This window comes from Capricornis sumatraensis, chromosome X (assembly GCF_032405125.1).
Source record: "Capricornis sumatraensis isolate serow.1 chromosome X, serow.2, whole genome shotgun sequence".
Lineage (NCBI taxonomy): Eukaryota > Metazoa > Chordata > Mammalia > Artiodactyla > Bovidae > Capricornis > Capricornis sumatraensis.
In genome coordinates, this window is record NC_091092.1 from 59,207,718 (window position 1) to 59,223,684 (window position 15,967).

The window sequence follows — 15,967 nt, forward strand, 5'->3', positions numbered from 1 at the left end:
TTAAGGAACCCAGCCCATTCACCATTACAACAAAAAGAATAAAATACCCAGGAATATATCTACCTAAAGAAACAAAAGACGTATATATAGAAAACTATAAAACACTGATGAAAGAAATTAAAGAGGACACAAATAGATGGAGAAATATACCATGTTCATGGACTGAAAGAATCAGTATACTGAAAATGAGTATACAACCCAAAGCAATCTATAGATTCAATGTAATCCCTATCAAGCTACCAAAGGTATTTTTCACAGAACTGCTGCTGCTGATGATGCTAAGTCACTTCAGTCCTGTCCAACTCTGTGCAACCCCATAGATGGCAGCCCACCAGGCGCCGCCGTCTCTGGGATTCTCCAGGCAAGAACACTGGAGTGGATTGCCATTTCCTTCTCCAATGCATGAAAGTGAAAAGTGAAAGTGAAGTCACTCAGTCATGTCCGACTCTTTGCAACCCCATGGACTGCAGCCTACCAGGCTCCTCTGTCCATGAGATTTTCCAGGCAAGAGTACTGGAGTGCGTTGCCATTGCCTTCTCTGTTTCACAGAACTAGAACAAATAATTTCACAATTTGTATGAAAATACAAAAAACCTCGAATAGCCAAAGCAATCTTGAGAAAGAAGAATGGAACTGGAGGAATCAACCTGCCTGATTTCAGGCTCTACTACTGAGCTACAGTCATCAAGACAGTATGGTACTGGCACAAAGACAGAAATATAGATCAATGGAACAAAATAGAAAGCCCAGAGATAAATCCATGCACCTATGGATACCTTATCTTTGACAAAGGAGGCAAGAATATACAATGGAGAAAAGATAATCACTTTAACAAGTGGTGCTGGGAAAACTGGTCAACCATTGGTAAAAGAATGAAACTAGAACACTCTCTAACACCATACACAAAAATAAACTCAACATGGATTAAAGATCTAAACGTAAGACCTGAAACTGTAAAACTCCTAGAGGAAAACTAGGCAAAACACTCTCCATCATAAATCAAAGCAGGATTCTCTATGACCCAGCTCTCAGAGTAATGGAAATAAAAGCAAAAATAAACAAATGGGACCTAATTAAACTTAAAAGCTTTTGCACAATGAAGGAAACTTTAAGCAAGGTGAAAAGACAGCCTTCAGAATGGGAGAAATTAATAGCAAATGAAGCAACTGACAAAGAATTAATCTCAAAAATATACAAGCAACTCCTGCAGCTCAATTCCAGAAAAATAAATGACCCAATCAAAAACTGGGCCTAAGAACTAAACAGACATTTCTCCAAAGAAGACACACGGATGGCTAACAAACACATGAAAAGATGCTCAACATCACTTATTATCAGAGAAATGCAAATCAAAACCACAATGAGGTACCATCTCACACCAGTCAGAATGGCTGCTATCTAAAAGTCTACAAGCAATAAATGCTGGAGAGGGTGTGGAGAAAAGGAAACCCTCTTACACTGTTGGTGGGAATGCAAACTAGTACAGCCACTATGGAGAACAGTGTGGAGATTCCTTAAAAAACTGGAAATAGAACTGCCATATGACCCAGCAATCCCACTGCTGGGCATACACACCGAGGAAACCAGAACTGAAAGAGACACGTGTTCCCCAATGTTCATCACAGCACTGTTTATAATAGCCAGAACATGGAAGCAACCTAGATGTCCATCAGCATATGAATGGATAAGAGAGCTGTGGTACATATATAAAATGGAATATTACTCAGCCATTAAAAAGAATACATTTGAATCAGTTCTAATGAGGTGGATGGACCTGGAGCCTATTATACAGAGTGAAGTAAGCCAGAAAGAAAAATACCAATACAGTATACTAACGCATATATATGGAATTTAGAAAGATAGTAATGAAAACCCTATATGCAAGACAGCAAAAGAGACACAGATGTATAGAACCGTCTTTTGGACTCTGTGGGAGAGGGGGAGGGTGTGATGATTTCAGAGAATGGCACTGAAACATGTTTATTATCATATGTGAAATGGATCACCAGTCCAGGTTCTATGCATGGTACAGGGTGCTTGGGGCTGGTGCACTGGGATGACCTAGAGGGATGGGATTGGGAGGCAGGTGGGAGGGGGCTTCAGGATGGGGAACACATGTACACCCATGGCTGATCCTGACAACATATGGCAAATCCACTACAATATTGTAAAGTAGTTAGCCTCTAATTAAAATGAATACATTTATTAATAAAAAAAACTTAATCAGTTGTGAGCTTAGTATAATAAAATATATCCAAGCCAATACACAATGAATTTGAAAAATGTCACAGAGGAGATCTTAAAAACAACAAGATAGAATAGGCATATTATCTATAAAGAGGTGACAATTTGATAGCAGACTTCTTGGAAGCAACAATAGAAGTCAAAAGAATTGTATAGCCAACTAGATTAACATGTAAGAGTGCTTTCAAAATAAAGATGAGTTTAGGTAAATAAAATACATTTTTTCTCATGGCTGGGTCACTCACAGAATTCAAGCCTCTTTCAGAAATCTCCATATCAGAGAAGTATTGTTTGGCCATCCTATCATAAAGAGTAATTCCTCTTCCCTGTACTATGAATTATGTTTTTTTCATGCATTATTTTGTCAGATAGCTCTGAAAAAAATGTACTTTCATTTGCTTGCTCTTTCTTTCATTCCACTAGCCTGGATGCTGCACAAGAGCAGAGACTTTATTTAGTTCACTGCTATATCCCTAGCACCTAAAACCCTACCTGATCTATAGTAGCTGATCTATAAATATTTTTGAATTAAAAAAATGATTGAATGAATCCTTAGGAAAGGAACTGCTAAAATAATTTTTCATGTAGTTGAAAATGAAACCAGCAGGAAGACACAAGAAGGAATGGTGAGCAAAAGTGTTGACAAGCTTATGGATAAGATAAACAAATAATGGCTCTCTACAAATGATGATAAGGGCTATGAAAACAAAGTAGAATAAATAACAACAGCAACCAAATGGAAGGAGAAAGTAAAGAAATGTGGATTGACATATTCTTGTATTATTTGGAGAAGAGTGGAGATATTAAATTTAAGGTCAAGTATATATATTAACAAGGTAATCACTAAGGATATGCTAGAAACAGAATGTAAAACTTAGAAAAGAGGAAAACAAAGGGAATGTAGAAAAATGTTTCAATCCCACAGAAAGGAAAGAAAAAATAAAGCATATAAGAACATGAGGGGAAAGAATATATAAGACAATAGAAATAAGCAATATAATCTAATGATAAATAAACAATGTAGTTATATGTTGTGTATTATATATACAAGAGTCACAACTTAAGGGCGCATAAAAACGCAGGTTGAAAATGAAGTGATGGAAACATATATGGGCAAATTTTGATCAAGATAAAGTCATAGAACTATAAAATACAAATAGCATGGACTGTAAGATAAACACTTTTCTTCAGGATGAACTATTACACTAAAAATGTGTATCAGGTAAAAAAAAAATTATGTATGAGTAACATGGACTCAAAATATGTAAGGCAAAAACTTAATTACAAGGAGAAAATGACAAACCCATAGATTTTCAATAAATGAAAGACCAATCAGGCCAATAATTTGTATGATAAAAGTATGTAAAGAATCCTTTTAACAACTATGAACTAAGGAATACACATATACTCATCTACTTAACAATTAGTTAACATATCTTTTTCACCAAAAATAGATGATCATATGCTAAGTCATAAAGCAAATCAAAGAAACAAAAAAGATTTCATGTCCTACAAGCCATCTTCTTTTAATATGAGGCATTAGATTAGAAATTAATAACAGTTTTACATTTGAAAATTAGAAAACACTAAACATTTTCCAAAAAACAAAGAAGAAATTATAAATGATATTAGAAAATACTTTGAACAACAGTGAAAATACTTACAAAATGAAATCTTGTATTCAATACTTCATATGAAATGACATCTAATTGATATTGCATGAAGTTTTCTGCTGTTGCATTAGTTTCTGCTGTACAGCAAAGTAAATCAGATATCCCTCCCAACAAAGACCCCGCACAGTCAAATAAATAAAGAAATAAAATATTTTAAATATCATTATCAAGTTTTATTCTTCCAGAGAATGTAAAGATATGCTAATAAGTAGAAAAACCTGTTAATTTAATTAGACATTTTAACAGATTAAAAGAAAAAAAATCACACAATCATCCTAATAGGGGACAAAAGAGAAGTTGAAAAATTTTCAATTAAACACATACTTTTCAGCAAATTAGAACTAGAACAGAGTGCATATCTGTCATATTCATTATTGCCCATAGTCATTTGTTTGGCCTTTCTAAGATATCTTATAGAAATTCCCATATTATAAGTTCTGCTTTCCTAAACCGAGCCAAAACTCAAAATGCCCAGCTTTTCTTGTAGCTAGAATCAGACTAAATGACCAAGCACACAAATGCCACAAGAAACTTCAATTCAGAAGTTGCAGCATGAGAAAACAGGATCTACATGGAGTTTCTACTTTTGCTAATTCAGGTGGTAACAAGTATCTTGTCTTCAGTGGTATACATTGGCTACTAAACACATAAAAAGATGCTTAACCTCAAAGTTCATCAGAAAAATGCAAATAATATCAATTAGATGTCATTTCATATATATCAGAATGGCAAAAACAAAGTGCAACAATATGAATCATTACCAAAAGTGCAGAGAAATGGAGCTCATACACTTCTAGTAGGATAAGAAATTGGTACAACCTCATCACAAGAGTTATTTGGCCCTATCTGAAAAAAGTGAAATGTTTGCAAACCCTGCAAATCAGAAATGTTATCTGTAGGTACACACCCTACAGAAACTCAAACATGTTCACAAAAAGATGTGTACAAGAACATTTGTTTTTAATAGCAAAAAAACATTCTTTTTAACAGAAAAAAGCTGGAAACAGTCTAAATGCACATTGACATGAGAAGTGAATGTATTAATATGAATAAATATTCATATGCTTTAAAAGTCTATAGCAGTTAAATGAACTAGGTTAAGAGCATTAGAAAGAATAACTTTCAGTACAGTAAAAGATATGTTGTAAAATGATAAACGAGCTATGACACATTTTAATTATTATAGTTTGAAAACATGAAAACCACTATTATTTTATTCATTATAATATTGTTATTTCATGTGATATATATAGAGTTGGACCATAAAGCAGGTTGAGCACTGAAGAATTGGTGCTTTCAAACTGCAGTGCTGGAGAAGACTCTTGAGAGTCCTTTGGACAGCAAGGAGATCAAACCAGTCAATCTTAAAGTAAATCAACCCTGAATATTCATTGGAAGAACTAATGCTGAAGCTCCAATACTTTGGCCACCTGATGCAAAGAGCCAAATCTTTGGAAAAGACCCTGATGCTGCGAAAGAGAAGTGGGTGGCAGAAGATGAGATGGTTAGATAGCATCACTAAGTCAATGGACAGGAATTTGAGCAGATTCCAGGAGATAGCGGAGGACAGAGGAGCCTGGTGTGCTGTAGTCCATGGGGTTGCAAAGAATTGGACACAATTTAGTGACTGAACAACAAATACATCCTCAGTTATAGGTCTAGAGTATGCATTGGAATGGCCAAAAAAAGCAAATTCATGGTTATTATCATCTCTGAGGAGGAAGGGAAGGAGAGAAATAGGATCAGGAAGATACACAGGGGTTTTATTTATATCTTTAAAGATTATATTTCCAATATGAAAAGAAATATAGGAAAAATTTCAAGATTTAAAAAAGTTGTTATTCAGTTGTGTCTGGCTCTTTGCGACCCCATGAACTGCAGCACGCCAGGCTTAAAAAAGCTGGGTGATGGTTACCCAGTTTTTTTTATGTGTTATTCTCTACACAGTCAAAACTATTGGGGAAAATCACATAGTAATTATTTGGTCTATAAGTATCGCATGACCTTTGGCTAATAGCAATTCAATTTTGACCTGACCTTCTAGAAATGCAATCAATTCCTTCCTTGCAAATTGAGCCTTTGTATACTCTCCAAGGACAATTGCCTCCAAATTGACAAATGAATTCTGTTGTTTTGTGAGGCATTTAAATCAAATCTTCCGGATAATAAGCCTAAGTCTGCCTCCTGGGAAAGGTACTTAATACATTTCCTACACTGCTCAGAGATGACACAAAGCTCAAGGGGAAGAATTTCTGGCTTGGTGTTGAAGCTTGAATGTCTTCAACTCTCTGACACGGTGCTGTGTATCAGTGCAGGCTTCCAGAAAGGGCATGTGTGGCTGGATCAACTCCCTTTGCTCTTTGCCTCCTCTCTATTCTCTATTTAGGAAAGCCATAATCCACATGCCTCTTTCAGTTGTATTTAGCCCCTGAAATAGTCTTACTAGTATTGTTTATGTGTTCTGCCTGTCTACAAAAGAGTAGTCCAGGAGATTCATGATCATAGACTCCTAGGCAAAACACTACAGACATGAACTCCTTTTCTATGTTGCATCTGGGAATATGGTATACTATAGAATAAGAGGAAACTGACAGCTTATGAGGCTTTCAAAATGCTCCCCTTCACTCTATGCGTGAGGACACCAGTAAGGGAGGACTTGAAGTGGACACAGCCACTTTATTCCAGTGTTGGGGAAGAAACAGGTCCAATAATTTCAAGCCCATTACCACAGGAAAAAAGTCCCTATGTGGACTTTCTTTTTATTTAACAGCATTTTTTCCCATGCAGTCTTTCAATACTTTGATAACTGCATGACTTTCATAAGCAGAAGTCCAACTAAAATGTATGTCACCTGAATCTGTTAAAAAGAATTAAGATTATAATATATCTTATGGGTCCTCATTTCCCATGCCTCCATTTTTAAAATAAATTAGTTTATTTTGGTTAAGCTAGGTGGTTAGTTCTGTTAGTGTATTGTCTACTTTCATCATTACCTGGCTGTCCACTATATAGCCTAGGAAGTTTCTCCCAGATTATTAAGGCATGATTGACAAATAAAAATTGCATATTTTGGTTATACGATGTGATTTTTAAAGGTCCATGACATGATGATTTAATATATACATTGTGAAATGATTTCCACAATCAAATTAACATACCTATCACTTCACATAGTCACTGTTTATGTGTGCATGCATGTGTGTGTGTTGAGAACATTTAATAGCTACTCTTTTTAAAAATACTAGCTGTTGGAATGGGGTCGATGGTGGGAGGGAGGTCCAAGATGGAGGGGACATATGTCTAACTATGGCTGATTCATGTTGATGTATGACAGAAACCAACACAATACTGTAAAGCAACTATCCTTCAAGTAAAAATAAATAAAATTTTAAAATTTAGCTGTTAACTTTCTACTTTCCTTTCCAATCACTGACCATTTGAATACCCTACCATTGTTAAACCAGCAGCCCACTTTTTCTTCATTCTAATTCAGAGGATCTTGACCAGGGAAAACTACCATTGGTCAAGAACCACTGCTCACTGGTAAGGAATAGACAGATTCAATTTGCAAGACAAGTGGAAATGAAACTGCATTTTTCATTAACCCTCCCTGTCATTGCCACCTCCATCATCTTTCCATATATTGACTGAGAAAATGGTCTACAACATAGATAGTCACATGACTTCAGTTCATTCAAATTGACATTATATCCTTTGTTCTGTTTCTTTTCCGGGAGACTATCAACACAGGATTAATATTACTGCTGAAAAACTATGTATTGTGTGATTATCCAGCTCCATTTGCTATAAATGGTTAATACTTGTTTTTATTCATAATGCTTGTAAAGTTCCCATTGTAACCAGCTGCCAAATTCTGTCTTGTACTCTGCATTATTTCTTTCTTTCCCAGACTTTCCCATTAGAAACATCTACCATTCTTCAATTTTCATCTCTGTACAATTTTCTTTCATCGTAGCTCCTTATTTTCACAGATGGAGAAGTCATCAAAACTTGTGCCCTGCTACTAATATTTCATATCATCTCAGCAAACACAGAGGACTTGTGTCAGGTTCTGTGATAGGTGCAAGAGATAGAAATGTATTTGATATACAAGCAGCTCCTGCAGCTCAATTCCAGAAAAATAAATGACCCAATCAAAAACTGGGCCTAAGAACTAAATAGACATTTCTCCAAAGAAGACATACAGATGGCTAACAAACACATGAAAAGATGCTCAACATCACTCATTATCAGAGAAATGCAAATCAAAACCACAATCAGGTACCATCTCACACCAGTCAGAATGGCTGCTATCCAAAAGTCTACCAGCAATAAATGCTGGAGAGGGTGTGGAGAAAAGGAAACCCTCTTATACTGTTGGTGGGAATGCAAACTAGTACAGCCACTATGGAGAACAGTGTGGAGATTCCTTAAAAAACTGGAAATAGAACTGCCATATGACCCAGCAATCCCACTGCTGGGCATACACACCGAGGAACCCAGAATTGAAAGAGACACGTGTACCCCAATGTTCATCACAACACTGTTTATAATAGCCAGAACATGGAAGCAACCTAGATGTCCATCAGGGATGAATGGATAAGAAAGCTGTGGTTCATATACACAATGGAGTATTACTCAGCCATTAAAAAGAATACATTCTTTTTTTTACATTGAATCAGTTCTAATGAGGTGGATGAACCTGGAACCTATTATACAGAGTGAAGTAAGCCAGAAAGACAAACACCAATACAGTATACTAATGCATATATATGGAATTTAGAAAGATAGTAATGATAACCCTATATGCAAGACAGCAGAAGAGACACAGATGTATAGAACCATCTTTTGGACTCTGTGGGAGAGGGGGAGTGTGGGATGATTTGGGAGAATGGCATTGAAACATGTATATTATCATACGTGAAACAGATCACCAGTCCAAGTTCAATATATGACACAGGGTGCTCAGGGCTAGTGCACTGGGATGACCCTGAGGGATGGGATGGGGAGAGAGGTGGGAGAGGGGTTCAGGATGGGGAAAACACTTACACCTATGGCTAATTCATGTCAATGTATGGCAAAAACCACCACAATATTGTAAAGTAATTAGCCTCCAATTAAAATAAATTAAGAAAAGAAATTAGATATAAACATAAATGATTGTCTTTTAATAGTATTTATATGTTGGGGTTAGGTTTGTTTTCCTCTATTTAAAAATAAAATTCTAGGGAAGTCTTTACTTCAAAAAAATTAAAATAAAGAAATAAATTTAAAAAAATGTATTTGACATGTGTTCTGCCTTTGAAGAACTTTCATCCAAGTGGAGGAACACAGTCATACTTTCCCCTCAAATTTAATTTGTTTTATCTCATTCATTCTTAAATTTAACAAATAGTTGAGAGTCTGCCAACTGACGAACACCAAGTTAGGCATTGGTGGTACTGAGAGTGACAAAACAGACATGACTCTTCATTGAGCTGTCAAACTAAGGATCAGTGTTTGTGGGGGTCAGTGTTTGACCAAAGAGCACAATGGCTACAAAGGGCTATGGCTGGCACTGGTTCAGTGCTCAAACTACCACCACAACTTTCCCCCTTTGTGAACAAAAGACTCTCTATCTCCTTAGACAATTATTAGGCACCAAAGCTCACTGTTTGAGTGGAAGAAAGTCAAGAACCCAGCTAGCCAGCCCTAATTTTCATTTACTTTTCCAAGTGGTCTGTGGGCTCAGGGGGCTTGCTTTCTTGATTCAATTAATTGCTAAAGTCACACGACTATCTGATGTTTCTTGTGAAGCCATCCCTGATCCTGCCACAATTGACACGGTCTATTAAGTAGTAGAGGAAGAAAATTTTTAAAACACCAGAAATTTGTTTCCCAGCCAGATTGATCATAGCTATTCTGCCTTGTGATAGGATGGAAGTTTAGCTAAAAATAACCTGAAATGTATTTGTCCAAAGGTTGCTCTATCAGGAAAGGACCATTCTGTTATCTCTACTTAATCATGGGTCAGGGCGGGGGACAGACAAGTGGAAGATGAAACTTCAGAAGATAAAACGTCTGGATTGTTTGAAGTGTCTCCAGAGTCTATGCATACCTATGTGTGCCTGCTTGGGTGGGAAAAGAGCAGGGAGACAAGCTGGTTTGGGCAGGGGATATGTGAATATTTCTGTAGTATCTCAGAATTTGGGTATCTGTTTGTATGTGTGTGTCTGTGGAGTGCCTAGGGTGGTGTATAAGCTGTTTTTTTTTTTTTTTTAATTCTCCATATACTTTCTTATTTTGCCTCAATGTATTTATGGATGTAGATTCATAAGGGAAAGTGAGTATGTGTGTGTGTGTGTTCAAACAGTAGCTACAGTTCCTTTCTTATGAAAATATTAATCAATCACTAATTCCCAGGAATAAAAAAGAGAGCTGCACCTACCTGAAGAATTTGGTTATCCCCCTGGCTGGTCTCACAACGACTTATGACTTCCTCTCCTGAGAACTAGCTTGTTTCTCCAGTTGACTCCTACACCTTGCCTGATTGAAGGAAGACCCAGGGAAAGACATGCCTAAACCACTGCTCAGCTCCCAGTCTTTTCCCCCTTGTAGTTCACCCTGTATAGACTGCCAGATGAATCATTCTAAAATAATGGCTCTGCATTACCTGTAGGAAAAACTATCATGACACTACACAACTGTTTGTGTTTTCCTAAAAGATCTAAATAAGCTTTGACCCTGCTAAGTAGTAGTCCCATTGAAGATAAAGAAAAATATCTATATAGTGAGCAGGGACATTTCATATTTTGGAACATATTTTTTTCTGATTTTAAGACTTTAATTTTCAACCCAAAGTCACTCATTCAACAAAACTTTATGGAACATCTAATAACTTCAGACATTCTGAGCAGATAATAGCTTCTTTGTCACGCATCATGATAATCTTTAAAAAATCTAACATTCAGAATCTGAAGTAGGTATTTATCAGGTCCTCCATTATGACAGGGTCTCGTGTGTGAACTCTCCACTGCATTCTTTACTTTGGCAGCAAGGGAGAAAGGCAGGAGCAGGGGAAGTCCTCGTAGATGGCTCATGAATCGTCCCCTTGCTAGTTCTGTTAGTCATCGCTTAGTTACTCAGTCGTGTCCGACTCTTTGCAACCCCAAGGACTGCAGTCCACGAGGCTCCTCTGTCCATGGGATTCTCCAGGCAAGAAGACTGGAGTGGCTTGCCATTTCCTTCTCCAGGGGATTTTCCTGACTCAGGGATCAAACCTGCATTCCCATTGGAAGGTGGATTCTTTACCACCGAGTCACCTGGGAAGCCCAGTTCTGCTGTGCCCTGCGTTATTCCTTGAATCTGATCTGAAGCTCTCCTCCTCCTTACACCTACTCACATCTATAGAAAAACCAGTGTCTAGAAGTAGGTTTGACTCTACCCCCAAATGGTTTGCATCGCTGTGGTCTGTCCACTTCCCCAGTGAATGCTTGTTTGCAAGGAGTGGACTTCTTAAATGACACCACCAGTTGCTAGACTGAGAGTCCTCCACCACCTGTCCTTCTCATATGACCTATTTGTGCTAATTTGTGTGTGGTGGACCAAATATAAAGGGTGAGAGTCAGAGAAAGTTTAATTGAGAATAGGGAGCCAAGCTGAATTTTGAAATTTTCTACACGTTGTAGAAAGAATGGAATGGTACTCCTGATTGGGGGGGGGGGGCGGCAGGCGGGCGGTATATGCTTGATATGTGAATAGGCGGGGAGAGCAGGGCAAAAGATGCATTTAGTTAAATGTAGGACGGTGAGGGTAGGGAATTCATGAGACAAGACTTCTCCTCAGAATATAGCTCCAAGGTCCTGCCACAGGAAAAACCCAATTTGTTTACTTTGACCTGTTGCGTAGTCTTTCACTTTTACCTTTGCAGAAACCATACTTACCATGTCAGTGTCTGACACAGGGCCAAAACTGGTCACATAGATGTCAGTCTTAACTTCAGTCACAGCATCTGGTTGAAAGAAAGTAGAAAAGCAGAGTGTTAGGAAAGCCTGTTGCCTTAGCTCACATAGAGTCCAGTGCTGTTCTGCAAAAGATAGCGAACTTAATACTTCTAAGAAAGGATATTTGGTAAAATCATAGGAAAACCCCTCAAAAAACTCTCATTTGTACTATCTCTTCACAGAAAATGTGCTCAGTATAGGAACAAAGTTCATCCATTTAGATACCATTGAGAGTAACAGCAGAATTCCCAAACTCCAGAGCCCTTCGAGATCTCCAACATTCACACATGCTGGGATGTCACACTGGGATTATCCTTACCTGTGGTAGGTTACAGATGTTCAGGACATAGGATGATTGTACTGCCACTTCCCAGCCCACTTAAAAGTAGGGAGGGGACGTGTGACTGGTTTTGGTTATAGGAAGAAGAAATATATGTCCCTTCCTTTGGAACAATTAATGTCCAATGCAAGACACTCCCTGCCATGGTAATCACGGAAACATATGTTTATATGGAGCTACTATAAGACTGAAACGGCCTGGAATGATGACTCAGAACTTGAAGGACAAGCGCCCTGGAAAGTTGCCTGGATCTATAACAGATTTTGCATCAATGAGAAGTAAACTTCTGTGGGGTTAAGTGACTGAGATTTGGAGATGACTGGTAGCCCCTGATACACTTTGGATTTTTCCATTTTAACTGTCTGTTTACTTGTCTGCCTTCCCACAAAACCCAAGAGCTCCTAAAGGGCAGTGTTCCTGTTTTGTTACCTCTCTGTACTCAGTAGATAGAAAACCAGCCTGTTACTCAGAAAGTGCTCACTGAACATTTTTGGTATTAATGGATGAATCTTATCACATATATATTTGCTAAGTTGGAAAATGATACTCAGAGAAGTGAAATGACTGCACTGCTAAGTTTCCCTTTTCCTCCTTCTGTCAGCCCCATTTACCCCACTGCAGCCAACCCACTCCAACATACCTCAAATAGAGCACAGGGTAGCCTTCTTCAGCTTCGCAAAGTCAATGAGACCCTACCAAACACCTCATCATTACAGTTAACTCAAGCAAGGCTCACTCCAGGCCAGCATGAAAGTGAAAGTGTTAGTCACTCAGTCGTGTTCAACTCTTTGCAACCACATGGACTGTAGCCCACCAAGTTCCTCTGTCCATGGGATTCTCCAGGCAAGGATCTTGCAGTGGGTTGCCATTTCCTTTTCCAGGGGATCTTCCCGATTGAGGGAATGAACTCAGGTCTCCCACATTGCAGGCAGGTTCTTTACTGTCTGAGCCACCTGAAGTTCCCTTCAGCCCAGCATACCTGACCCCAGCAGCGCTTGTCAGGAGCATAGCTAATACACATAAAGCCCACATAGGACTTGATAATCAGGTTGGTTACTGCAGTCAATGGCACTATTTTCTTAATTTTAAAATTTATATTTCCTTTTTCAATTGAACTATAGTTGATTTAAAATATTATGTTCGTCTTAAGGGTACAATGTTGCATTTCAATATTTTATAGAATATATTCCATTTAAAGTTATTATAAAATATTGGTTACAGTCCCTGTGCTGTATATTACACTATTTCTTCTACCTCATGGAAAGGTAAGGGACTAAGCGACTCCATTTATAGCATGTTTACTATATCCATCCAGTCCTGGGTCCTAGCCCAGATGTACTTTATATCTTGTTGACTTCCCATTTTCCAGAGCCATCCCTTAGGGTTAATACTTTGTTCCCCTATACAGGCACATAGTATACTCAAGGCCACTGCACACATCTATAAACATTCCGTTTTCAAAAGAGACTGAGTATCATTTAATAATCATCAAAGATATAGTCAATTCACCAAAACACACAATTTACTTCCAAGCTTATTCAGCAAATAACATGTCTCAAACTAGAGTTGTATTTTAAGTATTTGGGCTTTCATCTAGAGCACAGTCTTCCCCCTATTTCTGTGCTTCAAGGACAAGAGACAGTACTTCAGAATTCAGAACATACCCCCTAAAGATTTGTCCCTTCAGATACACTGCCACATTCACTGGCTGTAGAAACATTGCCCTACCCCAAAGTACATAAAACACAATTAATTAATGGGAGAGATCACAATTACAGTTGAATCCAGTATTCCAGGCAGGACATAGTTAGACACAGAACAACTTTCTAAACCAATTTAATTGTAAAAGTGGGCTTCCCAGGTGGCTCAGTGGTAAAGAATCTGCCTGTCAATGAAGGAGATATAAGATGCTGGTTTGATCCCTAGGTTGGGGAGATCCCCTGGAGTAGGGCATGGCAACTGACTCCAGTATTCTTGCCTGGGAAGACCCATGGACAGAGGAGCCTGGTGGGATACAGTCCATAGGGTCACAAAGAGTTGGACACATTTGAAGCAACTTAGCACATAAGATAGTTATGCAGATTAAAAACAGGCACCCATACTATAAAAGAAAAGAAAGTGAAGTTGCTCAGTCGTGTCCAACTCTTTGTGACTCCATGGACTGTAGCCCATCAGGTTTCTCCATCCATGGAATTTTCCAGGCATGAGTACTGGAGTGGGTTGCCATTTCCTTCTCCAGGGGATCTTCCCGACCCAGGGATTGAACCCACGTCTCCTGCATTGCAGGCAGACGCTTTACCATCTGAGCCACCAAGGAATCTCATAAAAGAAAAAGGAGAAGAATATTCGTAGTGATAAAGTCAGGAGACTGCTTTAGTTCCAAGAGGACAGTGGAGTCACTGTAGGTAAAAAAGAAGAGTCTTGGGCTAGGATAGGAAGGCTTACATTCTGGATCTGTACCTGACTTTCTGAATGCCTTAAGATCTTTTTTTTCCTTTTGGCTTTTCTCTTGTACAGGAGGTTTGTTACCAAACACATTTGAATTTTCTCTCTGCTCTGACTAGGAACTCTGACAGGGCAAAAAGCATGTGACTAAAAGTGTCCAATGGTAGCAAAAGGCAAGTTTATCCTGCTGCCTATAGGTCAGTATGATCAGGCCACCCAAGATGGCTGCTCTCTTGCTCTCTGTACATCTCCCTGCTGGACCAGTCTCTGCTTCACCTACAGCCCACTCCCATGACTGACCTTCCCTCTTAGTCACAGAGGCTGATAAGTAAATGCCTACTCACTTCTGGCCCCAGTTAGTGACTGATCTAATCTTAAGATCAGAACTATCTCCACTATGATGATTTATCACAGTGGCAGGGAGGGGTGCACCCCTCTACTGCTTTCCCTGGCAACTGATGAGCATCAACCTAACATCAATTCCCCCCATTACTGGTAATCTCCTTCCCACTCACTGATTGCTAAGAAGAGGCTGCTTTCCCAATGAATTAGGTCTCAGCCAAGCTTCAGAATTTTCTCTGACTTGGAAGCAGGGAAAGACTTGGGAAGTTTGGTCTAGTACAGTAGACACAAATTCATTCTTTCTCTACTTCTGTCCCATTTTGAAAGAATCTGGTAGATAAGAGAATTAGGGGAAGTGATACTAAATGAAGGGGAGGTAAAGAGAGGGGAGAAATAAAGAAAGAAAAAGAGGGGGGAGGGAGGAAGGTAATTAGAATCTGATTAGAGGGAAAAGCAGAATAGAAAGGATGAATGACAAGAGTGAGAAGAGGAAATTAAAACAGTTAGACAGCAAGAGATAGCAAGAGCTAACAGCACTAAAGAAAGACAAAGCAAGAGAAAAATGCTAAAAGAAAAAGAGAAGTAATGCTCTTGTCACCAAAGAAGCCAGAAATCTCTCAAGGAGTAGGGTATGAAGATAGGGATTGTCATTTGTATCATGGTAACACAAGTGACAGAGGGCTCTGAATTTATATTACCATCCTTAGATCTCTAGCCCTCTACTCTAAGACCGGGTAAACACATGGATATTTGACATTTCTCCAGTGTCCCGTACAGGGATTACAAAGCCCCAGTTACTAAATCCCATCTTTTGACTAGGAAATCCAGGTGCTTTGGAGCAGTATATGTGACAACACACAGAAGTACCCTGCAGAAGTATTGTACAGTGATTAAAAGCATCACTAACTGGATCTGAATTTAGGTTCTATCACTTACTCTTT

The 15,967-nt window shown here is 38.4% G+C and overlaps 1 protein-coding gene across 1 annotated transcript in view; it reads right to left on the minus strand.

Moving 5' to 3' along the window:
• GABRA3 (gamma-aminobutyric acid type A receptor subunit alpha3) overlaps positions 1–15,967 on the minus strand; it is a 142,178-nt gene that overhangs the window by 84,701 nt on the left and 41,510 nt on the right. Inside the window, exon 3 of the mRNA XM_068962291.1 lies at positions 11,840–11,907. Within this exon, the coding sequence (XP_068818392.1) occupies positions 11,840–11,907 (68 nt within the window). The remainder of the gene's footprint in view (positions 1–11,839; positions 11,908–15,967) is intronic.